The 26,786-nt window shown below is 37.1% G+C and overlaps 1 protein-coding gene across 1 annotated transcript in view; it reads right to left on the bottom strand.

The window, feature by feature from the left end:
* The window catches only part of COL12A1 (collagen, type XII, alpha 1), a 101,324-nt gene that overhangs the window by 34,705 nt on the left and 39,833 nt on the right, over positions 1–26,786 (bottom strand). Inside the window, 27 exon segments of the mRNA XM_009895757.1 lie at positions 2,017–2,160; positions 2,364–2,487; positions 4,186–4,325; positions 4,882–4,956; positions 5,453–5,599; positions 6,042–6,158; positions 6,969–7,115; positions 7,747–7,866; positions 8,052–8,181; positions 10,129–10,271; positions 11,200–11,329; positions 12,327–12,469; positions 13,176–13,305; positions 14,385–14,524; positions 15,420–15,549; positions 18,042–18,184; positions 18,491–18,517; positions 18,618–18,750; positions 19,014–19,153; positions 20,541–20,670; positions 21,432–21,571; positions 22,406–22,535; positions 22,811–22,956; positions 24,017–24,146; positions 25,319–25,458; positions 26,105–26,251; positions 26,442–26,606. Coding sequence (XP_009894059.1) covers positions 2,017–2,160; positions 2,364–2,487; positions 4,186–4,325; positions 4,882–4,956; positions 5,453–5,599; positions 6,042–6,158; positions 6,969–7,115; positions 7,747–7,866; positions 8,052–8,181; positions 10,129–10,271; positions 11,200–11,329; positions 12,327–12,469; positions 13,176–13,305; positions 14,385–14,524; positions 15,420–15,549; positions 18,042–18,184; positions 18,491–18,517; positions 18,618–18,750; positions 19,014–19,153; positions 20,541–20,670; positions 21,432–21,571; positions 22,406–22,535; positions 22,811–22,956; positions 24,017–24,146; positions 25,319–25,458; positions 26,105–26,251; positions 26,442–26,606 — 3,531 coding nt within the window.

Raw genomic sequence — 26,786 nt, 5'->3', positions numbered from 1 at the left:
CATTATAAGCATACAATCTGGAGATCCTTTCACCCTATTAAAGCTCAGGGGGGATTAAACTGTTTTTTGCATCTTTCTTTCAAAACTTTCTCCTTCCTTCATTGACTTTTGTTGGGCATTATCCAATCTTACATAGCCTTGGCTACATAATCCCCTCACTCTATCTGTCGCCACCTCCTGCATTACATGCTTCTCAGTTTCACCTTCTTTGTGTGGTATTCTTCACATCAATTTTTACTTTCCAAGTTAGGAACAAGTCTAATATAGTTGTCTAGTCTCTATAATCAACAGACAGACATGGTCAGATTCACAACGCAATTCTTCTCACCTCCCTAAGATGCTAATTTCAAGATAGAAGAAGCCATGGTCTGTAGATGCCTATCTGTTGCTCTCTTTGCTGGCCATAAAAGGACCCTACATGATGAAGTTAGACTAGACATTTAATTTTTAGATGTGTTAAGTCAAATGAGAAGAACCCAGACCCTAGAATTGTGTAACAGCATAATCTCCTTGTTTGTCAGAGTGATTTTCCTCCTCAAATCCTTAAATTTGTGCCTCCTTGCCTTCTGTGTCAAGTTTTTATCTCCTGCTGTCTTCTAGCCTTTACAGAATTTTGTCCCTGACTCATTTCTTCCTTTCCCTTCTCCCACCTAAGCCTCCATGTGATAATTTGACCTCCCTTTCCCATACCAGAAAACCAGGAAGAAAAAAGAGTCACTACACAAATTCAGCACTATACAGAAAACAATATCTCCCACAAAATTTCATTGACAAGAAACTGCACAGACATTGGAAATTCTGGTTGGAGGCTGAAAGGAGAATTCACTTTTATTGTAAATGATAAAGCTATCTTTTTTTACATTTTTAATTTTTCAAAAATAAGATAATTATTCCTCTGTAGCCAATTCTGGTGAAGCTTTGGCTGAAACACTCTGTCCAGCTTTGAGTACAACATTTAAGATGCAAAGAACCCAAAGCAAGTAGAGAGGAGACCAAAAATGATAAGAGGTTTGGAAAACATGATCAACAGGAGGTTCAAGGAAATGAGTTTGTTTAGTCTAGAAAAGAAGACAGAAAGAGGAAATGATAACAGGCTTCAAATATGAAGGCCGGTTACAATGGACAGTGATCAACTGCTTTCCTAGCTAACTAGGTAAATTAAAAGAAGACAATAGTTTCATTAGCCTGAAGTAAAACTTAGGTGAAACGTGAGACAAAGTTTTCCAACAATTAGGATAGTGAAGCAGTGAAGCAGATTATCCTGGAAGACTGTAGAGATTTTTATCAATAGGGTAGCCAAACTTCTTTTGAAACCATCTGGACAGAGCTGATTCCTTTAGACCACAGAGGCAGAGCAGATGACCTCTTGTGATTTACATGCCAGTGATTTCCGTAAGGAAGTACAGCACCTCCTTACTCAGGGAATAGGAGTCCAGGTGGTTCATGCACTAAAAAGCAAAACCGCTGGGTACAGGGACAGGAACAGATTATTAGACACACATAAGCCACATTTAGCAAATCTGAAGAGGAAATACAATGCTTCTCAGCTCAAAACGTAATAAAGGAGTCAGTTCAGACCCAGCTGCACCAAAAGCGGTAACTTTAACTGGGGATCCACTGGTTTATACCAGGTAAAACAAAAAACTCAAAAAGCCAGGCCCATTACATCAAAAACAGTAGAATGGAGTACACTGCAAAATGATCCCTGTGGTCCCCACAGCACGGAGAGAAAGAAGTAAGCAAAAGTTATTTCTATGAAATGATATGCATGAGAAATTACTTGAAAGTGTTGGGAAGATACATCCTTCACCAGAGAGAAGGTTAGAAAAAAAAAAGTAAGTCTGGCCCAGAGAATCTAAATTCTCTAAACAGTTTTGAGTTTTTCCCAAATACTCAGAACACATTTCTAAGTCCATAAATAATGAGTAAAGGATTCCTAGTTAATTGAAGCACCACTTATAATTGCATTACTTAACACATAAGGAAATGAAACAGCCAGTACTGTGAATTGCTTACCAGAGTGCTGTATCACCGTTGCTGCTTTCCTCACCTCATCCTGAGATCGACCATCTGTGACAACAACAAGTACCTTGGGAACACCTCGCCTCATGCCACTCTCCCAAGTCAAAACCTTTTCTTTGATAAATGTTAGGGCTTTGCCTGCAAAGTGCACAATGAAAAAGGAGTCAGCCATATTATCCACAAGAGAAGAAATCTCTTAGTATACTTAGAAAGTGCAACAGCCACACATCTAAAACTGAAGAAGAAAAAAACCTAATTCTTTAGCCATGCAATATTAGGATAATGAGGCAGTTTCTGAAAACATTTTATCTTAAAGAAACACGATTACTGCTCAGAATTACCTGTCCTTGTGTTTCCTCCTCTGTACTGAATATTTTGAAGAGCTCCCAGGGCCTGGGCTTTGTCATCAAATGTATTCAGTTTAAATTCAGATTTTGCCTCATCACTGTACTGCACAAATGAAACCTGAAATGGAATATATCACAGTGTTAAGTCTCATACGTTCACATTCATGCCAACTCTCTCCATTGAAATATGTATTGTGGTATATTAGTAAGCATTAAGTAACTGAAAAATCTTTTTCATATATGTATGATTATGCACACGTGTACATATTTACATACACAGATATCATCACAGCAATGTGCACACAACACTTCTTTCTCTTTTGTGTATGAAATGTGATGTGACCTTAAATATGTATGACTAAAAGATCGCTATTACTATGATGCAGTATATATAGTGCCTATTCTCTGCTTCTAAATTCCCTTTTTAAATTATTAATAACCAATTCAAAACTTGAGATTGTTGCAACTATCACAAAAGGTAGGTGACAAATACGTTACTAAACATTAGCATTTACATGTTTCTGTCACCTATATTAATTAGCCCTTCTATATGTCTAGGCTGGGGATCCATATATATTTGCAGGAAAAAAAAATGTTATAAAACAGACAAACGAATGGAAAGGAAAGCTACCTGGTATAGATTAGAGCTAAGAAGGATAAAGAATAACCGAGACAAAACAAAGTATGAGAGGTATCTTTTCCTTAAAAATGTCTAGAAAGTTAAAGATAGTGAATGAAAGACCTAAAAATATGCCTAGAAGATGAAAGGCAGTTCATGAGTAATGTAAATAGTTTTTATATTTACTGGGGAAAATCACTCCCACAATCTCCCATGAAAAAAACTGCCTTCTAACCAAGGAAGATGCATGGCACCTGCAGATCATTGCGATGCTCAAAAAATACCTTGCATGAAACACTCTCACATCTTATGTCATTCACTTCACCTAGTGAAAGAGAAACGCTTATGGGAAGCTAGGCAGTGATCTCATCCAGCTTCCCATAAGCAGAAGAAACCCACTAATGGTACAAGGCTTACAATAAGAAGCCTGGCAGGAAATGTCTTTGCCATAACTATGATCAGCCCCAAAATCTATAAAGTCCATTCCTCATTAGCTATTACTGTTTATTCTTTAAAGATCAATTAATTCATTAAAAGGACTAATTTTTCACCTTTTCATACTTTCACTATGCCCACTGTGGAGTGGACCCATGTTACCTATCTTTAGGATGGGACAAAGAGACTTCTGCAAGTGCCTCTCTCGAAGGGATTCTGCCTACTTACTGCAGTGGCATTCTAGGGAGCTTGGCAAAACAAGGCTAATGGCAAGCCAGCTGGACTCTACACGCACAAGACTCCTTTCTTGCACTGAGAAATTAAAATGCAACCCTCACTCAACAGTCAGACGGTGCCCAAAACAGATTTCTGATATGACACAAACAAAACCTAGTGTATAACAAATAGGCAGTGTGCCAGTTGTCAATGCCCTATACAAAGAAACAAAAATAAAAAACTAACCATATATTGACCATACATCACCCCAGTTTCTCCACCTGGAGGATTCCCACACACTGCAACTTTTGTCTTTCAGAATAGCAACCTTTCAGAATAGACTGGATTCCCTTTGTATTTACAAAATGACCAATATATTTCATAAATAATTATATGCACACACACATACACATGCATTGTACAACAATCCAATACAAAAAAAAAGACAGCATTCTGAAAGAAAGAAAAAATCAAATGTAACTTTAGTAATTCAGCTTCTTCTTCAGTTCCCCTCCAAAATGTACCCAGTGGAAATAACAAACTTACCTGGATTCCAGCAGGATTAATCAAGTCAAAGGCTCCTACTGTATTAAAAACAAATTTCACCACTTTGTTGAAGTTATCATCACCAATACTCCAGGAAGCATCAGTCAAGAATACTATATCTGCTTTGGCACCTCTGCATACTGAAAGACCAAGAAAAGGAACACTTAAAACACATCAGTCATATCACTGTGAAATAATGAACATTGCTTCCAAATCTGAAAATTCAAGAAGGACAAATACTCAGCAAGTTTCTATTACCACGCAGTCAACCTGGCAGACGGCTAATGCTCAACACAAAAATATTTATTAAAAATTTTCAAACGAAAGTTCAAGAAATGAGGAAGAGCTCAAGAATCAAATGTAAATGCTTTAAATGACTTTTTTTTTTTTCTGAGCAGCTACCATAAAACATAAATTATCTGCTGAGGGCAGGCATACTAACAGACTTGCTACAGAGCTATAGATTGATTTTTTTTCCCCAAATATATGCACCTTGGTGTTCTAAACCAGGAAATTTTGAAGTCTAGTAAAGCTCAATGGCAAATGGATGGCATTAAGAAATTAGTCTCAAAATTCATTCCCTTAAAATGCTGGGCTAGCTTTAAATCTATTTACATTTATGAAAAAATAGAATTAAACTCTGAAGCAGTGCAACAACTACATAAAAATACAGAATAATTCTACAAATAAACATACCATCCCGAGCTGGAGGGATCGTGGGAGGTGGAGGAGGTGTAGGTGGCGGAGTTGGTGCCTCTGTAGGTTTGAGGACTGAAAGGGAAAAATAACTTTTTGACTCCACATAAATTATTTCATCCAAACTCTAGATTATGTATTATATTACCACACAGAAAGATTCTAATCTTTTCTTGTTAACCTAAAGAATTTAGGTTAGGAAATTATAAATTATAAAATAAAACACAAGGAAAAATTTCTTGTGTTACAAGAATAATGAGATTATAGCTGTTGTTAAAACAAAGGTACATGATTTCATTATAACAGGAGCACTTTTACATAAGCTGAGTAACACTGCAGTCTAATAATGCATCTGTTTTTCATCCAAATGCGAAGAAATACTTAGTTTGCAGAAGAATATAAGAATTTCTCTTTCCCGTATAAACTCCAGTTGACATTACACTGAGAGAAAAAGGAAAGAAGATCACTTAAAAGAGGTATTGAAAGCAATTTAGGAGCAAGACAAGTTCCACAGCTGAAATGAGACAAGTTCTATAGCCAAAACTTAAGGTTCACAGTATCTATTACCTACCTGTGTGCTCCCTCATAGAGACTGGAGGCCCCTCAAGGTTAGGGGTCTGAACAAAGACCGTAGCATTGTATTCTGTGTCTGGTGAGAGGCCAGTAAAACAATGGCTTGTTTCTGATCCACGTACTGTGATTTCCTGTCCTCTGGAACCTGTCAAAAAAAAGCCCAATGGGAAGAAAGTTAGAACCCACTATTTCCCTTTTAGTATGCATAGAAATTAGAGACCTCTTGAGAGGAGGTTGAAGCGGAGGGGACCGCAGTCTTATTCTTGTCCTATAAAAGGTTTTCTAGACCAAGGTTATGAGGTGATTATGCACCCTGGAGCATACTGGAAAGTAATATTGCAGTGTACATGTAAAACCCTGGTAACTAGCAGATGCCCACTAATGAAAGTTAACTTGACAATAAGCAGCACTCCCTCTTTGCAGCTTTTTCACCACACTAGAAAAAACGGTTGTGTTCAAAGCTTTAAAGCTCAATCAGATGTGTCATGGCTTCCAGTGGGTGCTTGCCACCATCCCAAATAAGCGGTGCTGTCACTGAAATAAAACAACTATGTTTCAAAAAAATGCACAAAATAAAATGCACTTACCATCAGCTGGGTTCAACTTCAGTCTGTAGGAAGTTGCTGACCGATGAGGTGACCATCGGATACAGAAAGTATCCCAACCCACTTTATAACTTGTTAGGTCAGTGACATTCAAATATACTGTGAACAGAGAAAGAGATAAATTGTCCGCTGGAAAATAGTACATAATGGATGAAGCACATCCAAATGAAAATTATATTAGCAATGCTGGTCCAGAATTTAATTTTTCAAAATATTCACAGAAGGAATAAGCAGTTCCAGTCAAATCTCTTCATTTTCTGTTATACCCTAGAGATCCCAGCCTATCTATTTACAAAAGCCTAAAGTCTGATAGCCTTCCTGTAGTGGGTAACAGCCCATTTTGAGTTTTCACATGAAATTTGAGTTCTTTATAAGACAAGAAACTTCCAAAAATTGTAATCTGACTCATACATATGGCAGTATGAAAAGAATGTACTGAGACAATGAAACTCAGGATGCTTGATTCATCTTAACTGAAGAACTTTTTAGAAGTTTCTTAGCTGAGGCTATCAACAAAATCATCTCCTTCCAAAAAGCTAAAGTTTCAATCACTGGACATTCCTGTGAGATAAAAGCAGAGTAGCAAAAAAGCCTAGACCTGCTTAGCAGGTTAGATTCTGTAGTACCCTGGAGACAGCTAAAGACTGACCCCCACCTACAGCTGAATAAAATTTTAGGGAGCAGACTAGAAAATTTTATACCATCAGATCATTAATTCAAACTGTATTTCCATTACTGTTCCCAAGATTAGTGTTTTTAACGTCTACATCGTGGACAGATGATAAGTATTCTCCATGAGAGGATATTCTGACTTTCTAACAACCAGCTTTAAAAATCCTCTCTTAATCAACATTCTGTCAGATCAGCATATGTATCTAGCATGACTACAAGAAAATTATTTGGACTTACATGTAGTGCCTTGATCTGTCAAAGGTACGCTCATTCCAGAATCATACTGCGCGTAAACATTTACATCGTAAGTAGTACTGGGAGACAGATTATGCAAGGTGTAGGAAGTCACTTCTCCCACAAAAACCTCCATGGGCTCATTTGAACCTTGAATTGAAAGGAAGTATTAAGTAAGTACAGAGCGAGAGAAAGATTCGTGATGACGTGAGCTACAAAACTATCTACTCTTTTACATGTTTTACATTCAGTTTCAACCTCATTTTTTCAGAAACAAAACATATTAATTTCTTAAATTTTAGCATATTAGGCTGTTGCAAACAGAACATATACATAGCTTTACAAGCTATTGTTCAACATTTGTATTTAATTCAACTTATAGAAACGTATGCATATTATTTCACTGTCACATAAAATAAAGGTTCTGAAGGATATTAGTACCAAAGTACCTGTCCAATGCTTATCTCACATACACCAGTTCACATCCTCAGAAGGACAAGAGGTATTAAAGAGAGGAAAACAAAGTCTAGTCCAGGACTTTCTAGTCACTGTATTACATTTTAATGATACAATTCAATCTCTGTAATTGAATGTATGAAACAGGGTGTTTGATATTTTATGCTTTTTATAAAACACTGATAAGACTTAAGCTTCCATCAAAATCAGTAAACAAAGGAAATAAATCCTTTAACACAAATATTTTATGATACGTATGATTTCTATTCTGATCTCCCATTAGCCACTCACTATTCTGAAAGTCAGAATGAACAGGTTTTCTTACCCACAGGTTTGTATACAATTTTATAGCCAAGAACAGGGGATGGTGAAGGATCCCAGGAAACTCTGAATCGTGTATACCATTCATCGGTTATATACATATTTTGAGGAGGAAGCAGGCCAACTAAAAAGAAAGAAAAACACAGTAAGTGACTGCTTTTTAACCTCTAGAAACTTACGTTGTAGCTCTGTTGAGTACTAATCACTTCAAAGATGTAATTAACATAATGAAACCTTAACAATGTTGGAGTGCTTAAGGACTACGTGTCTTAAATTTAAAAAAGAATATACAACATTAAAACTAATTACCAGTTCTGCCATTTCCAGTCAGTTGTCCACCATCTCCATCTTCGTACACAGCCACAACAGTAATTTTATATGGTGTATCTGATTGCAGTGGTTGTAGTATCACATTATTTCTTATCCCCGGAACTGTTGTCTAGAACACAAAAGAAATAGAGGTAAATAATCTCCCAGTCCTGTAACTGATCAATAATGACAGTAACTAGAACTAAAAATTTGGTTTGACACTTGGTGCACTTGTTTTATGTCCACTGTAGATAAAGTGATTCAGGATATCTTAAAGGTTATAGCCTATAAACAATTATTAGTATTTGTTATTTTAAATTATAAAACACTGTGGTCAGCACAAAAAAGGTAAATCAAATTGACTCTTCAGTCCCTACCCTCACATCAGACTGAGATGCTGCAGTTCCTCAACCAGATTTCAGTACTGTTCCCTCATAGAAAGGAAAAAGTTATGATGAAGTGTTTGGAGACAGAAAAAGAGAGGAAAAAGCTCCTAAAATGAGGATGAAAGTCAAAGTCATTCACACTGCTCCTCAGTTTCATTTTCACCTTCTCATTGTCCTCATCTTAGAATATCATTTTCTTGGCAGAAACAAGCTAGTCTGATGTCCTGGTTTGAGGTAAAACAGAACCAATTTTGGTCAGTAACTTCGCTTCTTAGCTGGGCCTCTCTAACAACTGAAATTAACAGCATATTGTGCAGACAATGTTCACTCTCTCAGGGTGATAAGACCAATGTTTATAGCTGATGCCCGGGCATGGTATGCAGAGAGGCTCTTGCTTATACTTATTGCTATAACAACCAAGGCCAACCAACTTTGTTATTTGCCCCGTTGGAGGGTCGGAAGCGGAAAAGCATAGTGGGGTCCCACCTGCAAGGAGGATCGAACAGGACAGGTGACCCAAAACTGACCAACGAGGGTATTCCATCCCCTCATGCTCAGTATAAAGGCTGAGGGATCGAAAGGTCAGCTCTCTCTCTTCCTGCAATGGCCGATGTCTGATGAGGACTCTGTTCGTGGACTCGAAGGAAGCTCTAAATATTTTGATATGTAAAAATGTGCCTATTTATGCATCCCTCAATCTCCTCGACTTCCCGATGCAGCAACGCACTATTGCTTCCTTCCAATGAAAAGGTAGGTATAATCCAAAAAGTGACGCCTCTCCATAAAGTGGCCATAAAGCACTGAAACAACGGAGTCACTTGAGATATCTATCTCAAAAGCATGTCCCTCACAGTCAACATTTTCCATTATTACTTGATAAAAATGTTCAGTTGTTTGAGACTTGTTATTTTTATGAAATGTCCAATATTTTCTGTAAAGTAGATGTGTGTGTTGAAAAATACGTGTGTCCTGATTAACAGGTTTCGTTTTCAAAAAACGAATTTCAGCATGCTCTATGCAATAATAAATAAGCAGTAATAGCATTTAAATAGCAGTCTTACACACGTTCTGGCTTTTTTAGCAGGAATTCTGTCACGGACCTCTATAGCATCTGAGTTTGGCTTTGCTATAAACACTCAAAGAATTTTATAAGCATCAGATTAACTTGTGCTATCATTAAGCCGCAGGAAATTAAACACAAACACTTACAATTCATACCAAACCTTACAAAAGCAAGTTAGTTGCTGAATCAGTTACCATTGCTTTCTTATTAACCTCTGCCAACTCTCTTCAATTTATAAAATGCAGACTTATGTTTATTCTGTGTCTTAGCACACTGACTTTATAATGAATAGACTATGAAGTAATAGATGGCTATTCACTGTTGCACAATGTTTGAACTAAATGCCAGGAAGTAGGTTCTGCTCAGAATCTTCTGATTAGTATGCGCCACATATTTAACCTTATTTTACACACAAGTTGGTTCATTAAACTGTGTATGTTCTGCAACTTCGTGGAAAAAAAAAAAAGGTTTCATACAAACCATGGCTTCTCAGCATTGACAACAATGACTAAAGAACCCATAGAGCACACAAAGTGTACTACATGTAAAACAGATGTCTTTCTTTTTCTGTAGTCTACAGAATTAACTGAGAACATCTTGGTGCTTTCTAAGGAATTACAGAACTTACATATTCATCTATAGGGTCTCCCACAGTGGGTGAATAAATGATTCTGTACTGCTGGACTGGCCCATCAGCATGGTCCCATTGTACAGAAAGGCTGTTTGTGGTCTCGTCAAACACTCTCACATTCCTTGGACCACTGCGAGGCACTAAGGAAAGAAAATACAGAAGGTTGTACGGAGCATGATTCTTCCAGTCAAGTGTTGCTCTCACCGATTAAAATGCTGTTCTGAAGCCAAAGCTAAGGGCCCTCCCTAAAACCCTGAATAAACATATATAGGTAGATTTAGTCCATGATAATACAGTAGTGGCTAAAGCTCTTAAATAGAAACAGGGACTTAACTGGAGGCACTGAAGCAGTAAGGAAGGGAGCAAATGTCAGATGGACATGCAAAGTCACCATCTACATTCTGCTCCTCAGACTCTTGCAGACAGTTATAACTATAGCCTGTCATATCTGCAAGTTTTAGATGAATATGGGGATTTAATAGAGAATGCATAGAAGCAGCAAAAGAGAGGTGACCTATTATTGCCATAGACAGTTTCTTTACATATTTCTAAAATAAATTTTAAAGAAGCCAAGCATAAGCCAACCGAGATCCCACAAGCTAAGTTGCAAGAAGGAGGTTTTGGTGTATAGGCATCTCCAACAAAAACCAAACATCTGAGGAGGCTACATATACAATTATCATGTAAGACACAGAACATGAAGCACATTTTTTTTCTGTTGACAGCCAATTCTGTATATCTTAATGTGCCATTTTCCCAAAAGACAGATTGCTATTTATCTGCAATCACATTTTAAAGAACAGCTTTTAAACTCTTAAATGTTCAAACTAGGGTTATTTCACAAGTGAAAATTACTTTGATGATTTTGCATGTACCACAACTGCCTAATAACACAGCAAAAGCTCCCTTCTATGAAGGCCTGTAATTGCTTTAGCTGTAATTCAGACGCACTGATCTCAGAGTTGCACTGAATGGCTTACACTATTTGTGGTGGCAATCGATTTTATAAATTCTTCATACACCAGTTGTGACATATATTTCACACAGCAAGTACTGACTGCCTCTTACATGTTCTTCCCTGTGCTTGGCTTGGATTTCCTTCTCCATCTGCATACAGAGCTATAACATTTATTGAGTAAGCAGTGTCAGGAGTCAAACGCTCCAGCATCACATCACGAGTGTTGCCTGGTACTACAATCTAAAAGAGAAACAAAAGGCACATATATAAAAAAGCTTCAAATTATACCATGTCTTTTAGAAAGAACAATGAATGAAATATAGAAAAATTGGGAACATGAACAGACTGCAAATTTTCCAAGAAAGATAATATAAGTTTAATAATGTTGATAAAAATTCAAGAGCAGGTGCAAAAAAAAAATGATAAATTTATCAGGAGCTCTCATTCTGCAAATGCAATTGTTATTTTTTACATTTTACATAAAAATAGTTCAGAAAAAAAAAGCAGAAATATTCAGTAACAGAAACCAAAAAGGTATATTCTGTCATGATTTACTGACATATAAAAGATATCTTCTAACAGCCACTACTAATAGACTCATGTGAAGGAATATGCAGTTTCACTTAACAGATGCAAATGATTCATTAAAAATTTTACACTTCCTTACATAAAAACATATTCATCTATACATGTACAATATGGGTGTACATTTTGTGTGAGTACATTCACAGGCTCTAAAACTACACCTATTTCTACAAAAATCCAAGAACTCTTACTTCACATCTGGAGGGCAAATTTTTACCCGTATCCAGACTTCACTGCTCACGAAGAACTGCTTAAACACTAATGGTTTGGGGTGAACAGATGGTTTAGTGGTAAAATCACATAAATTTGGCATCTGGATTCATAATTAAACATTTCCCAACAAATATTTGTTGTTTCCTTCTATCTTTTTTTAAAAAAAAAAAAAAGTTTCATTTTAATTCATCTTTACCTGCAATATGATAAAGGATGCTCAATCCTCAATATTCATTTTTAAATGGGAGAGCCTTTTTTCTTATTTCACCAAATTAAGCATTTATTTACAATGGAATACACTCCTGTACACAATGTTTTCAGCAGGGAGACCCCCGGGCAGATAGTTGGCCTGAGTTTATTATTATTGTTCTACACTCATTGAAGGAAGCAATATCCTCCACACACTTTTAAGGAACAGTATAAAAACTAAATTACTTACAGATTCTGATGGCCTTGGGCCAGACAGTGGAGAGTAATTAATTCTATATTGCTGCACTGGACCTGGCGCTGGTTCCCATCGGACATTCATGCTGTTTGGTGTGGGATTGTAAACCTGAATGTTCCTTGGTGTTCCTCTCTCCACTAGATCAAGGATAATTTAAATTAAGTTTTACAAAGTTGCTTATGTAAGTTCTAGTTCTGCTTGAATTTATAACAGTGCTTAAAGGAAGCTGAAAAGCACATCAGCCCAAGATAAACACATTACTTTTGTTGCCCCAAAACCTACAAATCTAAGAATCTCAGTTATTAGTCTTCACAAACATCTCTGCCAGGCAGCAAAGTCCATATGTTTATGCTGCACATTGAAGGTATGATCACTTTGTTAACCCTATTGTTGATCAGACAGGTATGAAAAGTAGCCACAAACTACACATTTTATCTCATGCTGACATCAGGAGCTTAAACTCCCTGGAAAATGTTAAGTACATGGTACAGACATTAGCATGGATTAACACCAATATTTGCCATTTGTTCACCAGTATTGCTACTGGTACTACAATTAAAATTTTACTATTGTGTGGAAGGAAACAGTAAGTTTGCTGCATGACATAAGAGTTAAGTTTGGTTAAGGTAAGTGGACTGAAAGCCTCCACCTGAATAAGCAAACAAAATGGAATAAGTTACAGAGCTGCGACCGTATCTAAGCAGGTAAACAGAGTTTCTTAGACTTATGTTTTAGCTTTGGGGAAAATAAACTTCCACGTTTGATGTAAAATCAATTTCTAATGATCTGAGCTGCTCACACAAAAAACCCTAATATTTTCTTGAAAAGGGGTATTTTACTCACAAGTTCTTCCAGTATCAGAGACACGTCCACCATCCCCCTCTGGGAAAACTGGAATCACAGTTACAGTGTAAGGGGTGTTGGGTTCAAGAGTCCTCAGGATGACATAGTTTGTGTTTCCTGGTACTGTGGTCTACAAATTTAAAATAAAAGGTAGGGGAATGACATTTACCTAAGTATGCAAATACTTCAAGCTTTTTTGTATCATCTCCCTTATGCCCCCACCGCATCTCATTTCTCGACTGAATGTGATAGAAACTTTACAAAAGGTGAAGTCTGAAGTAACAGGGTTCATGGTATCTTCTGGAATTGCATTTCAAGAAGGTTCTGTACTTGGACTTAACAAAAAAGGTTGTTATTAAAATGCTTTCCTATACAATCCCTTACAGCTATGTTCACTTTGGGGTCCAAATCCTGTTCTACTAGTAACAGTAGCAGAATCTGCAGTGATCTCTTTAATGATTACTATTTAGCAGCTCAGAGGCACTAAAAGTCACTTTCTAAATAAAACAAACCCCAACATTACATAACACTACAACATACTGATAGCAAGAACTAATGAGCAGCTCATATTAGGAAGCAAAACTCTACAGCATTTAAGAATATTTATCATCAGTAGTTCTCCAGATGCTGTTGAAGTTCGTGTACTCCTCACTTGACAGGCACGTCAAATGCACAGATGTGGAAAAATAAACACAAGTGGGAAAGAATAGTATTTTCTCAGTCTTCAACAAGGGTTCCTGTTTTCAAGATTGTTTTTGCTCTTTACCAATTAAGTATTTTTAGGCGATTAGAATAAGACACCTATATGGACATTACTGCTTTCGCAAATATCATCCTCGCTGCCTCCCTACAGTCACAGGACTTCTTAGCAGTAAAAACGGGTAGACTGCTGACTTTACAGCCTTTTGTACACCTTGAAGTCAGCTTTACATTCACATGCACTACTCTAAGAATAAACAAACAAAAGATTGTGAGTGGTATTAAATCCCTGTGCTAAGAACCAAACACTGAAGGTCTACTATATAAAAACAATAGTCTGTAATACATATGGGAGTAACTGACTTTCATGGAGGTGCTCTGCATTTTCTCCAGAGTAGCTATGAACAGAAGAGAAGCCAGTGCATGGGCAAACAAGCGGTATTTCTCTCACTAGCACTGTGAGCTGCAATTTATCGGAGACAGTTAGTGAGATCCACAAAAAGTATTTACCATTTCTTCTGCACCTCCAGATGTAGGTCCATAAAACACTTTATACTGGCGAGGATTTCCTTCTGCATGATCCCATCGAACGTTCAGAGTACTGGTGGTTGGGTCATAAACTAGCAAGTTCTTCACAGTAGTGAGAGGTTCTGAAACAGACCAATGAGCTGTCAGAAATGTGGAACCACGTTCTCTCACCTGTGCTGTCAGATCGTGCCTATGTAATGTGTCATTTGGAAATTAAAACACCAGCAGGTTTAATAGTTCATGTTAAATGTTATTTGTCTTCATTAATCAGAACACATCAGCCTCATGCAACAGCATAAGGAATGCTAAATATAGTAAGAAGAATTTTTTCCTGGACATTATTTTAGAATTATATGATGGGTTCATTAGGGTTGTTTTCCTCATTCCTTACTAAACACGTTGCTCTGTCTGATTTTCCATTCCAGGCTCAAAAGTAAACTAAGTACAAATTAATTAATAAATTTTTTAATAAATTTATAGTTAAATAATTAATTAATTAAAAATAGTGAATTGGGGTTTATACGTGAAGTGCCTCTGACAGCAAATCACTCAGTGCTTTCTATAGCAGGATCAAAACAACGCCATCAACATAAAATGGTAGAGTCTCGAGGAACACCCTGTAAAGGTCAGCCTCTGAACTGAAGGTGCTGACAGAAAAATTGTAAACTTATACTTAACAGCACACATGCAAGAGTCATATGCCTTCAGATGCTGTAAGGTTTTTACTGAATTGTGGCATGACAATTAAATGGATGAAAATGATGAAGAAGTTCCATAGTAGCATTAGGGTTTCTCTCAGCCTTAAAAGCTGGGCTTCCAGTCTGAGATAGTGGTTCAAGGTTTCTCTACAGCCAGCAGACTGACAGGTCTTCTTACTTTAGATACTTGAAACCCACAAAAGGACAAATGACAAATACAGATGGGAGAATTTCACAAGAAATTTTTCTCAGCTAATTTGAAAAGCAATACATCAATATTGTTTCACACCTAGTAAGAAGAGCTCAAGAAGTTACTTACTGGTTCTGCCTCGTCCTGTCATTCGTCCCCCCTCACCATCTGCATAAATTGATGATACAGTAATAGCATATGGTGTGTCCGGCTGCAGCTTCTGTATCACCACACTGTTCTGCCGCCCTCCAACCATAGTCTGCAGTAAAACAAAAGAAGAAGATTTAAATCGCTTTTATGCTGCCCCTTTTATGCTTACTGTTACAGTGAAGAATGTAAGCATTTGACGCAGAGTGGAAACCGCCATGATATATCATGTGCTGCAATGCTTTTGTGACTGACGCTGATGGCAGACATCAAATAATTGAAAACTGAATAATATTTAGTACATATTCATTTTAGCAAGTTTAGACAGAGTCCAGTGACACAAAGCCAGTATTCTTTAAGACCTCCAAACTTGCATATAACCACAATTATATATCAACTGCCAGTTCTGTGCCAGCACAGAGCTGTTTTCTCTGCATTGCCTCTGACTATATCATATTGAAATCAATGAGAGTCGTTTATTCATTTTGACGGACTTTGAGTCGGGCTCTTTATGCTCCACTTTCAGGTAAAATGCAAGCACAGAAAAAATTACGACACTCTGTAGATCTTTAATGTACATTTGATACAGTATCGACATTGTCTCTCCTTGATTTCAAAAATTTTACAGCATGATACTTGCAGCTTCTAAAATATCTTTGAGTCTAAAATCATTATACATCTTTCATTGCAATTTTTCTTTTACATATCATCCTCTGATCATAATCACCAAGTAAAAGATTTACAGTGTGCTGAGAATAATACTTAGATCTTCAGCATTTGTGAATCATGAGCTTTTTGGGTTTTAATTGTGTGAACTTGCACTTAGTCAAGAGCATCCTTTGTACTTTTAAGACTATCTGCACACCTTCAAAGCCTATTCAGCTAAGATGTTTATCATAATACTTAAAAGCTTCTGATGAGGAGGAACTGATAATGAGCAAGCATTTATGTATCTTCACATTTCATAGAAGTAGACTATTTTAATTTACAGGGAAACTTTTTATTTGTACTCTAGTGTAAAAAGCTCAGTTCAAAGCAGAAATGCTTTTAGCATCCCATCATGGCTCCCTCCATATTTTGGTATCTATTTGCCTTTCAAAATCTGACCCAAATGACCATGATGATCTCTGGAGTTTGACGTGCAGTTTTTGCAGAAATGTCTTCAAATCACCTGTGCTCTTTCTTTGTGCTGAGGCCATAAAATGTCACACAGAGCCATAAAAAAACTTCTAGAAATTCTATTTTAAATATTTCAGTGGGGATACTGCTACTGCCTACCCACCAACTGCAGTTTAACCAAATATCATAGTAACAAAAAAAAAAACAGACATGGAATTATTGTCATATGACTAAGAACTATTTGCAGACAGACATTAAAATGCCATAAACAGAGCGTGAGTGTTCTGTGTGCTTTCCTTAAAAAGAGGTGTCTTCTCCAACTGCCACTGCTGGACTCTATTCAGTTCTGAATAATTAAGTCTACTAAGTTGATTCTTCGCATAAATTTCAACAGAATGCCCATAATTCTTTTTTTATTCCAGTACCAGCAATTAATTACAGATGTTAATTAATATTACTGTTGTTCTTTATTCTTCTTGTGATTTCTCACTGAACTTGCATTCAACTACTCAATTCATTAAATAGTTCAATTACGTCAACTCAAATGCATGTTGCTAAGAAGAGAGTAAAAATGGGTGCATAAGTATCCAACTGACTCTAAAGTAAACATTCCTAGATACGCTTCCGAACATGTGTGATCTCTGACTACAGGAACAAACTAAACGAGTGTGGTTTTCATCTGAGACTGTTCCTCTGAGTCATTTGGCAGCAACCACAACAGCCTCCCGCTGCAGAGTAGGGCATTTTTAAGTAGCACACACTTCTGATAAACAGGCTGACTGAATTACCATTCCCAGACTGTGTTGCGTAGGCTGCCAGTAGTCAACACAGGTCTTGGTGATGACGCAGGGAAAGCTGGCTGATCATACGGTACTGGCTCTCCCTATCATTACAGTCCCTCAATCATATTAAAAGACACTAAAATACCTTAAACACTTCCCTAGCATATGTTTTGCATGGATTCGTTTTTGCAGCTGCAGCTTCTGGGTGGTTATTCTGTCCCTAGCATGGTAAGAGACAGTCTCAACTGTCCACAGTATGTTCCACGGCAAAGTCCCTCTGACAGAACACGAACCATGGTATGAAAACAATGGAAAACTCTGGATTTTGGAAGTAGTCATAGTAGTCCATATTATTGCTCATTGGGATAACTATGTATCTGTGACTTGTAGTCCCATGTGCTGATTGATTTGTTCCTCAACACATTTCAACTTCATTCTAGTTATATCTATAGATTATCTGATTTTCAAGAAAATAGGCTGTATCCAAAATCATTTTTGCTCCGTGATGAGCATTCTATCTTGGATTTGAAAGGGGAGAAAGAAAAAGGTAGGAATATATGCTTATTCACTATAAATATTAATCTTCACCTAAAAGGTGACTAATATATACACTGTTGTGCTTTGAAGATAAATTATTCTAATGGACTAATTTTCAGAAATATCCTTTAAGATTGAATAACTATAGCACTTCAAAATTAGTTACCGACTGTTCAGGACCATCCCCACTGATAGGCTGGTAAATGATCCTGTATCTCTGCACTCGGCCGCTCGCAGGATCCCACTTCACAGTCAAACTGTGTGAAGTTGCATTGTACACCTGAAGGTTTCTTGGGCCACTCTTTGGGGCTGAGAAACGTAATAAAGAAAAGAATAAATACGTAATTCAAGCAAAAGGCAGGTACAAACACTTCATCCATACTTTTAGGGCTGCATGAATGCCTGAGCAAGAGCAGAAGGTATGAAGTACAACATAAAATGTGATGTTTGTAAAATAATAAACATGTGGTAATCTAGTGTTTAGTATTCTTCCAAATACACAATAATATTTATTAAATGATCTCAGCTTTTTTATGTCAACATTTCTCACAGTTTAGAAAAAGACAGCTATGAGTTTTCTTTAATGATATCATACCTGGAAATTCAGACTCTTACCTTGTGTGGTGATAGGTACCAAAGGTACTAGAAAAAAGTAGAAAGAGTTTTCAGAATTCTTGTATGCATATGCTTTCTGATTTAATAACTACGAGTAACAACATGCAGCAACCTGTTATTTACTTACATGTTCGTTCACTGCCAATGAGGTCATCACTTTCTGATTCATCAGGATAGATGGCAGTAACTGAGATGTCATATAATGTATCTGGATTCAAATTTTCAAAGACCAAACTATTCTCATCCCCATTTAAGATAGTCTTGTGGAGAAATTTTTAAAAAGAAAAAATAAATAATAAATCAAAACAAAACAGAGAGTGGGATATAACTGAGTAACTTTTTACACGGTAACATCACTACAAGTGGCTGTAACTATGTGTTCTACACCTTCTCACTGATCTTTCATTAAGCACAACAGGAGGCCTTGCAAGTTTTAGGTCATTTATTAATTACATTTCTAATTATAAAAATATAGTCTCTGAGACACTGCCCACAAAATCTTATGGTGACTGTCCATTCTCACCTCCTGTTTTTCTGATCTTCCATAGGGTCCCCAGGTTATTCTATATAGAGAGACATCTGGAGCTCCATGATCCCAAGTTCCTCTGAAACTATTTGTGGTTACATCTGTGATTCTGAGATTGACTGGTGCTGGCACAGGCTCTATTATGAGAAAAGGAAAAGTATCCCACAAAATGTAACTACAAAATAAATACAGTTAAACCACTGAATTACTCAGACAAAGAAATTAGAAGATTATGTAGAAGATTCAGCTCTCAGTTACCGTGCTTCTAATGACTACAGTAAAATGCTGTAGTATAACAGAGCCCACCTACCCTAAACAAATTGTCCTTCGTAAGTTCACATCATCAGCTCTACTGACCTCAGTAGAGGTCACAACTCACATGCACACACACAACAACTGAAGTCCTAGCTCTTACATTTTGGAGTTAGGAGGAGTGATTATGAACTCCCACACACAGAGGTCAAGCTCCTGCATGAGTTTCTCCCAGATCTTAAAATTCTTTATATAAGCCAAATAAGTCATGACTGAATTACACCACTTACTTAGAAAGAATTCACAGAGGTTAACTGTAGGTTAAGGAGGCAAAATATTATAGCCACTGGGAAGAAATTAGTAAATAGGTAAAACCGGAGAATTAAACTAAAAATAATTTTTTGGCAGAGCTTTCCTCTCTTCCTTTACACACACGTTCACAAAAAAAACACAGCTGTAGAAAAAAGGCCAGCACAAAAGCAATCAAAAAATCTCACAAAAATTTTTAAAAACAGTAGGCTGCAAAATTAAAAATTCAAAAGAAAAAAAAAAAGAGCACATACGCATGGTTTTTTCTCTTTTTTTCTTTTTCTTTTCCACATCAGAATGAGAGGCAGTGATAAAGTCATTTCTATTCTAGCTCTTCTGGATAGCTGTTGTCTTAAATCATAAGGATGAGGGCTTCCCTAATATCAAGCTTTCTCCTTTCAGTCTGTCACCTCTCTTGTATGGAGCTTGGCTCTTACCATTTGTGCAACACCATTTCCTTGCCTCTGTTTGTTGAGATTACTCAAATGCTGCCTTTATGATTCTCCAAAAGTACAGACTGGTTTAGCATTCCATGGTACAAAAACTCTCTTCGATCAGAAGCAAGATCACATCTCTCTAATCCTCTAGCATATGCGTCAGCTTCCTACTCGCTTTCCTAGATTTCTGCATAACTTACTAAACCTTTCCTCTGCCCTCACATTTTCTTACTAATTCTACCCCTACACTTCTTCAGCCTCTAAACACAAATACTTTCGCTTCAGTTGCTGGCCTGTTGCCTCTCTGCAAACTGCAGGCTCAGTGTTTACTGCAATAAGACACTGGACTCATCTAAAATTCCCAGGGATTATTATGTTGCAAATAATGCTACAAATGCAAGTGAAATATTTCTCAGATAGATTAAATTACAGTTTCACCTCAACTCAGTAATATACTGCAGCACACACAACTTAAATAGAACATAAGGCAAAAATAACCACAAGAGGGGTTATTAGGAAAACTTACGAGTGACAGCTTCTGCATTTATCGGTAGGGATTCCCCTTCATCATATACAGCAACAACTTTTACATTATACAGTGTTTGGGAGGAAAGGTCAGAGAGAGTAGTGCTGGTTTTGAGTCTGTCGATTTCCACCTAAGAATAAAAATAGTGATTTAAGAACCGCAAATTGCTCTATTTCTGACTCTGCATTTGATTAAATGGCAGAAATTCCTGTACTGAAAAACAGAGAAGTATTCTGCACTAAATTTTGCCATTTACCCCTAAATTTACACCTGAATATTGAGTGCTATCTACTAACTCCCTTGCAAAGCATATTGTCTCAGAAACTAGTACCACTTCTGGATCTTTCACTGCTTCATTCTTTTGGAAACAAGGATGCAGAGTGCAGCTCCAGAAAATTCTCATTCCCTTACAAAAACACATTTAATTCTCCAAGAGCTGATTCATGCTTAGCAGTGCAATTATGGAAAGCTTGCACATAACTCAAAGACATCTCTAACAATGCTCACACATGCTCTAACAGTGGGCAAAGGGGTCAGCATACCTTTATTCCACAATCCTGTCCTCCTAATTGTAAGCTTTTCTTAGAGCTTGGCAAGATAACACTTAGGCAGAGAGTAGAAATGGCTATTTATCAAAGCACAGGAAAATTCTCCAGTCAGTTTGAGGACTTTTCCTCTCTGGAGGAGGGAGAGGGAAGTACACAAAGAAATCTATCTCATGCTTATTCAGTTGCCAAGAAATCAGTACCCTTTCCTGACTGCAACCACCATGACTGATGTCCTTTATTCTCAACAGTGGTTTATAAGGCTACTTTTACTATTATTTTAGTAACCTAGCTCCTCAAAATAAAACTGTCTTCTAGTAATTTCAAAAATGTTCCTGTTATTTACCTCCTTTACATCAGCTTCATCAGCTATTTTGTATCTCAGGATGTATTTTCGAACTTTCCCTGGGGCAGGATCCCAAAGGACATTCATGCTGCTGTGAGTAACATCCTGAATTGTTAAGCTTCTGGGTCCAGGCAAAGGTACTGTAAAAATAATGACAGTAGTAAGTGAAAATGCTATTCACGGCAGAGATACAGGTTTTCACAGTGGGAATTAAATTCTTTTCATGCATTTCATTGAAATGGAGGCAACAACTTTCTGGCAAGTTCATTGCTCTGGCCATTAGATGAGACAGCTTTAGAGCTTATTGTCCCAGCAATGAGCAAAATAGCTATAAATTACAAAACAATAGCTATAAATTACAGCAGCTTCACCTTTGTAAATTATGAGCACAATGCATTTAGAAGTATCAGTGCTTAAGATCATAACTTTTGGTGACAACAGTCACTTTTCAGTTACAGTTAAGGGTTTAACATTTTTTAAGAACATAAGAATAACCATACTGTCTGCATCTGGCCCCGAAACGTGCCTCTGCTAGTAGGAAATGTTTTAGGAAAGGTGTTTAATGAAAGGTTTAAAAAAGGAAGCCATGTTTAGATCAATTTTTTTCTTGGTATGGCATGTTTCCTTGGATTTTCTATACTTAAGAAAATGTCTGAACTCAGGAACAAGGTTTCTAAGTTAATGCAAGAAAAATTGAGACCTTTTAAAAACAGTATAACCTCGAGACCATCAAGCCAACTCCCTTCGTTATACAAGGAAAAAACCCTTTTGTTCCTCTTTTAATAGTTGGTCCCTTTTCATTGAAATTGCCTTTAAGATCTTTTGGAAATGTATGAGTGTTAGAAAATGCATAAAACATGGAAAAGGTGGTCTTCTAAACAAAGGAGAATATATGAAAACCGTTGCATGAAATAAAATGAAAGTTAAATGTTGCTGAAGCAATAACAACAAAGCAAAAACCAAGATGTCCATACATGTCACTTCCTGGGTGGTGAGTGGATCACTGGTCATATCACCAAATGATACGTAAGCTGTTAAAGTGTACTCAGTATTGGGGATGAGATCTACCAGCTGAACCTCATTCACTGATGGTCCAACACGCATCTGCACATGAAAAATAACACACCCTGTTTAAAAACTTAAGAAAGCAATGGCAGAATAGCAAGCAATGATTTAACTTCAAGGGAATCCTGTTTGTGAGATTCACAGTGTATTTACAGCTTCCTGACTGATGTCATTGTATACCCATTGTATACCCCAGTAAGTTCACTGCACTTCAAGAAGTGCATGCCAGTCTCTCTTGACTATTACAATACATCAAGAAAATCTGTTTTTCTTAGTTTATTTTCGGTAGGGGAAGTGAAGGCAAATTCTCTTACCTCCTTCTCTGTGCTTGGGACTGTGGCATTCACAGGTTCATATGTTAACAAATAACCAGTAGCTCCACTGAGAGGTTCCCATCTCACTCGCATGGAAGTTGATCCAATGTCATAAACATTCAGGTTTCTAACTGAAGAGATTGGTACTGCCAAATAAAAAAATATATTTTATTTCCTTAACCTCCTTCACCTTTCATATTTCATGTATGGTTGTTGTAGTGCCACTGAGAATATTGCACATGGGTATTAGGGTACATTACGGTTAGTAGAAAGGTGATCTGAAAGTAGTGGTATTTTAAGTGGTGCTTAGTTTAAGAATGAGGTAATGGTCGTCACATTTTGTATGTGCTACAGATTTGCTACACACAGTTAAAACTATCTTACAAGTCTGCAATGGAATACTTGAATGTTCTAAAAAGCAGTATTAACTCACATGAATGCTCTAATATGAAACAGAACATGACTGGTTTGGGATCTGTACTTATAAAAGGATTTTTTGTACTTTCTTCTTTTTTTCTATATTTCTCAAATTATTAAATAAACATGAAAAATTACCACAGACTTCATAAAAATCATGTACATACTTTGAGGGTTTATGACAAGCCTAATACAAAACAACCAAAGAAGTGAAATGAACACCTAAAATTCAATATACTTAAAGAGGCACAAAAGTCACCCTATGTTGCATTCCACACAAATATATCTAAAATTGATCATGTAGAAAGCTAATAGTAGAAACATAATGGCTAAGTTATGTCTCATAGAAGTGATGTAATTGTGTTGAACTGGCTTTTTGCTAATTTTATAAAATTAGAAAGGATTTCTATAGAATTCTGGCTGGTAGTAGCAGGAATTAATTAACTAGCATAAAAAATAAAGGAGTACACATTTGTATCTGATCAGATATCAGGAATTTATAAACTCTGCCTTGTAATTCATGTCTGTTGCTCTAGTCTTGTACAGCCATGCTTCACGAGCCTGGAAAGAAGCTGGGACAAGCATTTTTTACCACAATGCAGTTTCACTTTGCTAAAGTTTTTCAGCCAAATCTGAACAACCAGTGTAACACAACACAATTTGATCATTCAAATTAAAAATTTTGTTTCCTCTAAGAAGAAAGTCCATAGTGCTAAAAGTTCTACTGGACAGTTTCCCATATGCCAAACTGGCTGTTAACATGTTATTCAAGTTGCATTTCTAACTTACAAGTTGTTTCCCTGCCGATTAGAGGTTCACTGCTTTCATCTTCTACCACAGAAAACACGTTAACAACATATTCTGTTTCAGGTCTCAGATCTTTCAGAACTGTCGTCGTTTCCATTCTACTTACATAAAACTACATAAAAGAGAAGCCATGTTAACCACTGAACAATAAATGCATTTGTAATCTTATCTCTATGAAAAAAAAAAAATCGTTGTGAAACTCTTCAGAAATCAATGGTATGGAATTAAAAATAACTATGGTCTTAATCTTCTATGTATTTTGTCTGACAGTATACCATTATTTTTGCAAAGCAAGCTGCAGGGAAACCTCAGACAGACTCTTGTTTTCAATAGAGCTGAATATATCTAGCAGCACTCCCTGTGCATCCTGCTTTCACACAGTGACAGAGATATATGTTACCACTCTGGAAAAAAGTTTTAAACGCCCAGGACAATCTATATGGGTACAGCACATGGCATTAGCAATGCCTTGTGGAACAGAAAGGCTAACAAGCAGTCAAGCTGTAAAGTCAGCATGCACTGGAATGGCTGCTCCAACCAAAATCGAAGGCCAAATCCTGAGGTCATAATTTATTAAGATTAAATTCTCCATGAGTCAAATCTGAGTTAAGGTTTAAAATCCACATTCAGAGATGGGAAGTTCAGAGTTAGGTACGCAGAAGTGCCTAACTTCATTCTCCAAAATACTATTCTGTCTTGTTGAAGAGAGTGATGAGCGATTCAGATTGCCTGGAATCAAGGGCTGACGATTACTGGCTCTCTGTGTAGAGAATAACCACAAGATGAGTTTGACCCTGTGCATTAAACAGTTTGGAGGATACGCTTAGGCGCAGATTCAAAGTACCGTCACACAATGTTAATCTAAGCACTACCTCACAACCTGTACCACCCACTGTCTTTTTTTCTATTAACAAGAAAATGTACTAAAAGGACAGTGATCCTACCCATGAGTATGCTCAGAAAATTTCTACTACGGATTTATTTAAAGCAATATATGGCAATGGAGTATGAACAGAAAGGAATTACTAGAAATATCAGTCAACTGCTTTTAAGAAATATAATTTACTCCTGGATTCATGATTTTAAAATAACCAAAGTCATCTTTATGCTCCTACTTGTTGTAATTTCATGTATCATTTAACGAGGCATGATATTCTCAACCTTGGGAGCCTTTTCTCATTTATTGTTAGACCATACACAGCGTAAACTTCAGAATGAAGTTACTGTGATGTGGAAGTCCAAGGTTATTATAGACAATGTCAGAGACGAACATATAGTACTAACCTGTTGAGGGCTACCTCCAGAGGTAGGGTAATATTCAACTCTGTACCTATCAACACTCTCAGGAGGTGGACTCCATCTTAGTCTGAAAGAACGAGGTGTCACTTCCGAAATAACTAGGTTAGAGGGAGGTGGTAAATCACCTACAAGTGGAAGGAAATTAAAAAAATATTAATTTATCTTATACCATCAGGAATAAAAACATGAGACAAAAAAATACCTCAGGGAAAAAAAAACCACTTTAGGTACTTGCTTATGTTTCTGTTTCCTCAGGAGTTCTTAAAACAACTCTGTGAAGAGATAGCTCACCGTCACACCCTCAAGACCAAACAAGTTCCCTGTCATTCCTACTCCGCCTTCAACACCAGTGTTTCACTGGAGAACCATCACCTAACACTACTGTTCTTCCATGCTCAGCTTTGCTTTTGGGCTGTCAGAAATTGATACTTGAAAAGAGCAAGGCTGCTGAAATTTTCCTTATTGGATGAGTATCATCAAAGAACCTGCCACAACAAGCAAAAAGGTGACACACTGAGCCACATAATTCCTGACTCTGGGAGAAAAGAAGGCACGTCCAGCCATGTCATGCTGTGTTAGGTATAACACAGTCATTGTTGAAAGGAAAGGAAGAGCCCCTGCAGGGTAGTCCAGGTGGTCTGCACAACTTCCTCACACCAGCAGCTGAAAAAACAGCCCAGCTACACAGTGTTCCAAATAAGTAATAGAAAGAAATTAGCAGTGCAAGCACATAAATGGAAAAGGATGAATTAGACTGAAAATACGATGTACCTGGACCTTTCACACTGTTACACAGATTCGTGGTTACATCATCAACAATGCTAGCCAGAAAGGAGAAATCTGCAACATTGTAAGCATGGATGTCATCTGGATCCGTTGCAATCTGCTTCAATTCATTCTCATCTGCATTTTTAATACCTTACAGAGAAAACATGAAAACAAAACTTCTCAGAAGTGATGGCCATGAAACATAATGCCATGAACTTAAGTCCCTAAACACATTCTTTTAATACCCTTTTAGGCGCTTCTCTATGTAGCCACTTCTCTGTGCATTTAGCAGACAGGCAGGAGGGGGTTGGCACAGGCCGCCTCTTCATATAATACTTACCAATTGCATAAAGTTCCACTCCCTCGTCTCTCAGTCTTCTTGAAGGGGTCACTACATCATCTTGTGATTTGCCATCAGTGATGAGAACACCGATTTTGCGAGCTCTGGGCCTTAAGCCTGCATCTTGTTTGAAGTTGTTCTTTAAGATGAAATCCAAGGCCATGCCTAGCACAACACAAAGAAGGTAACCATCACTGTAAATTATTTCCATATATTAGTCATGGTAAAGGACAGTATTTCATCCTAGTGATTTCACTCTGACAAGATCATTCTACAATTTGCTTTCTTCTAGAAGCTCTCAGAATCTAGTTGCAGCCCATCATCTAGACTTATCCACAACTGATA

This window comes from Charadrius vociferus, unplaced genomic scaffold, assembly GCF_000708025.1.
Source record: "Charadrius vociferus isolate BGI_N301 unplaced genomic scaffold, ASM70802v2 scaffold362, whole genome shotgun sequence".
NCBI lineage: Eukaryota > Metazoa > Chordata > Aves > Charadriiformes > Charadriidae > Charadrius > Charadrius vociferus.
This window is presented reverse-complemented; position numbering and strand designations above follow the sequence as displayed.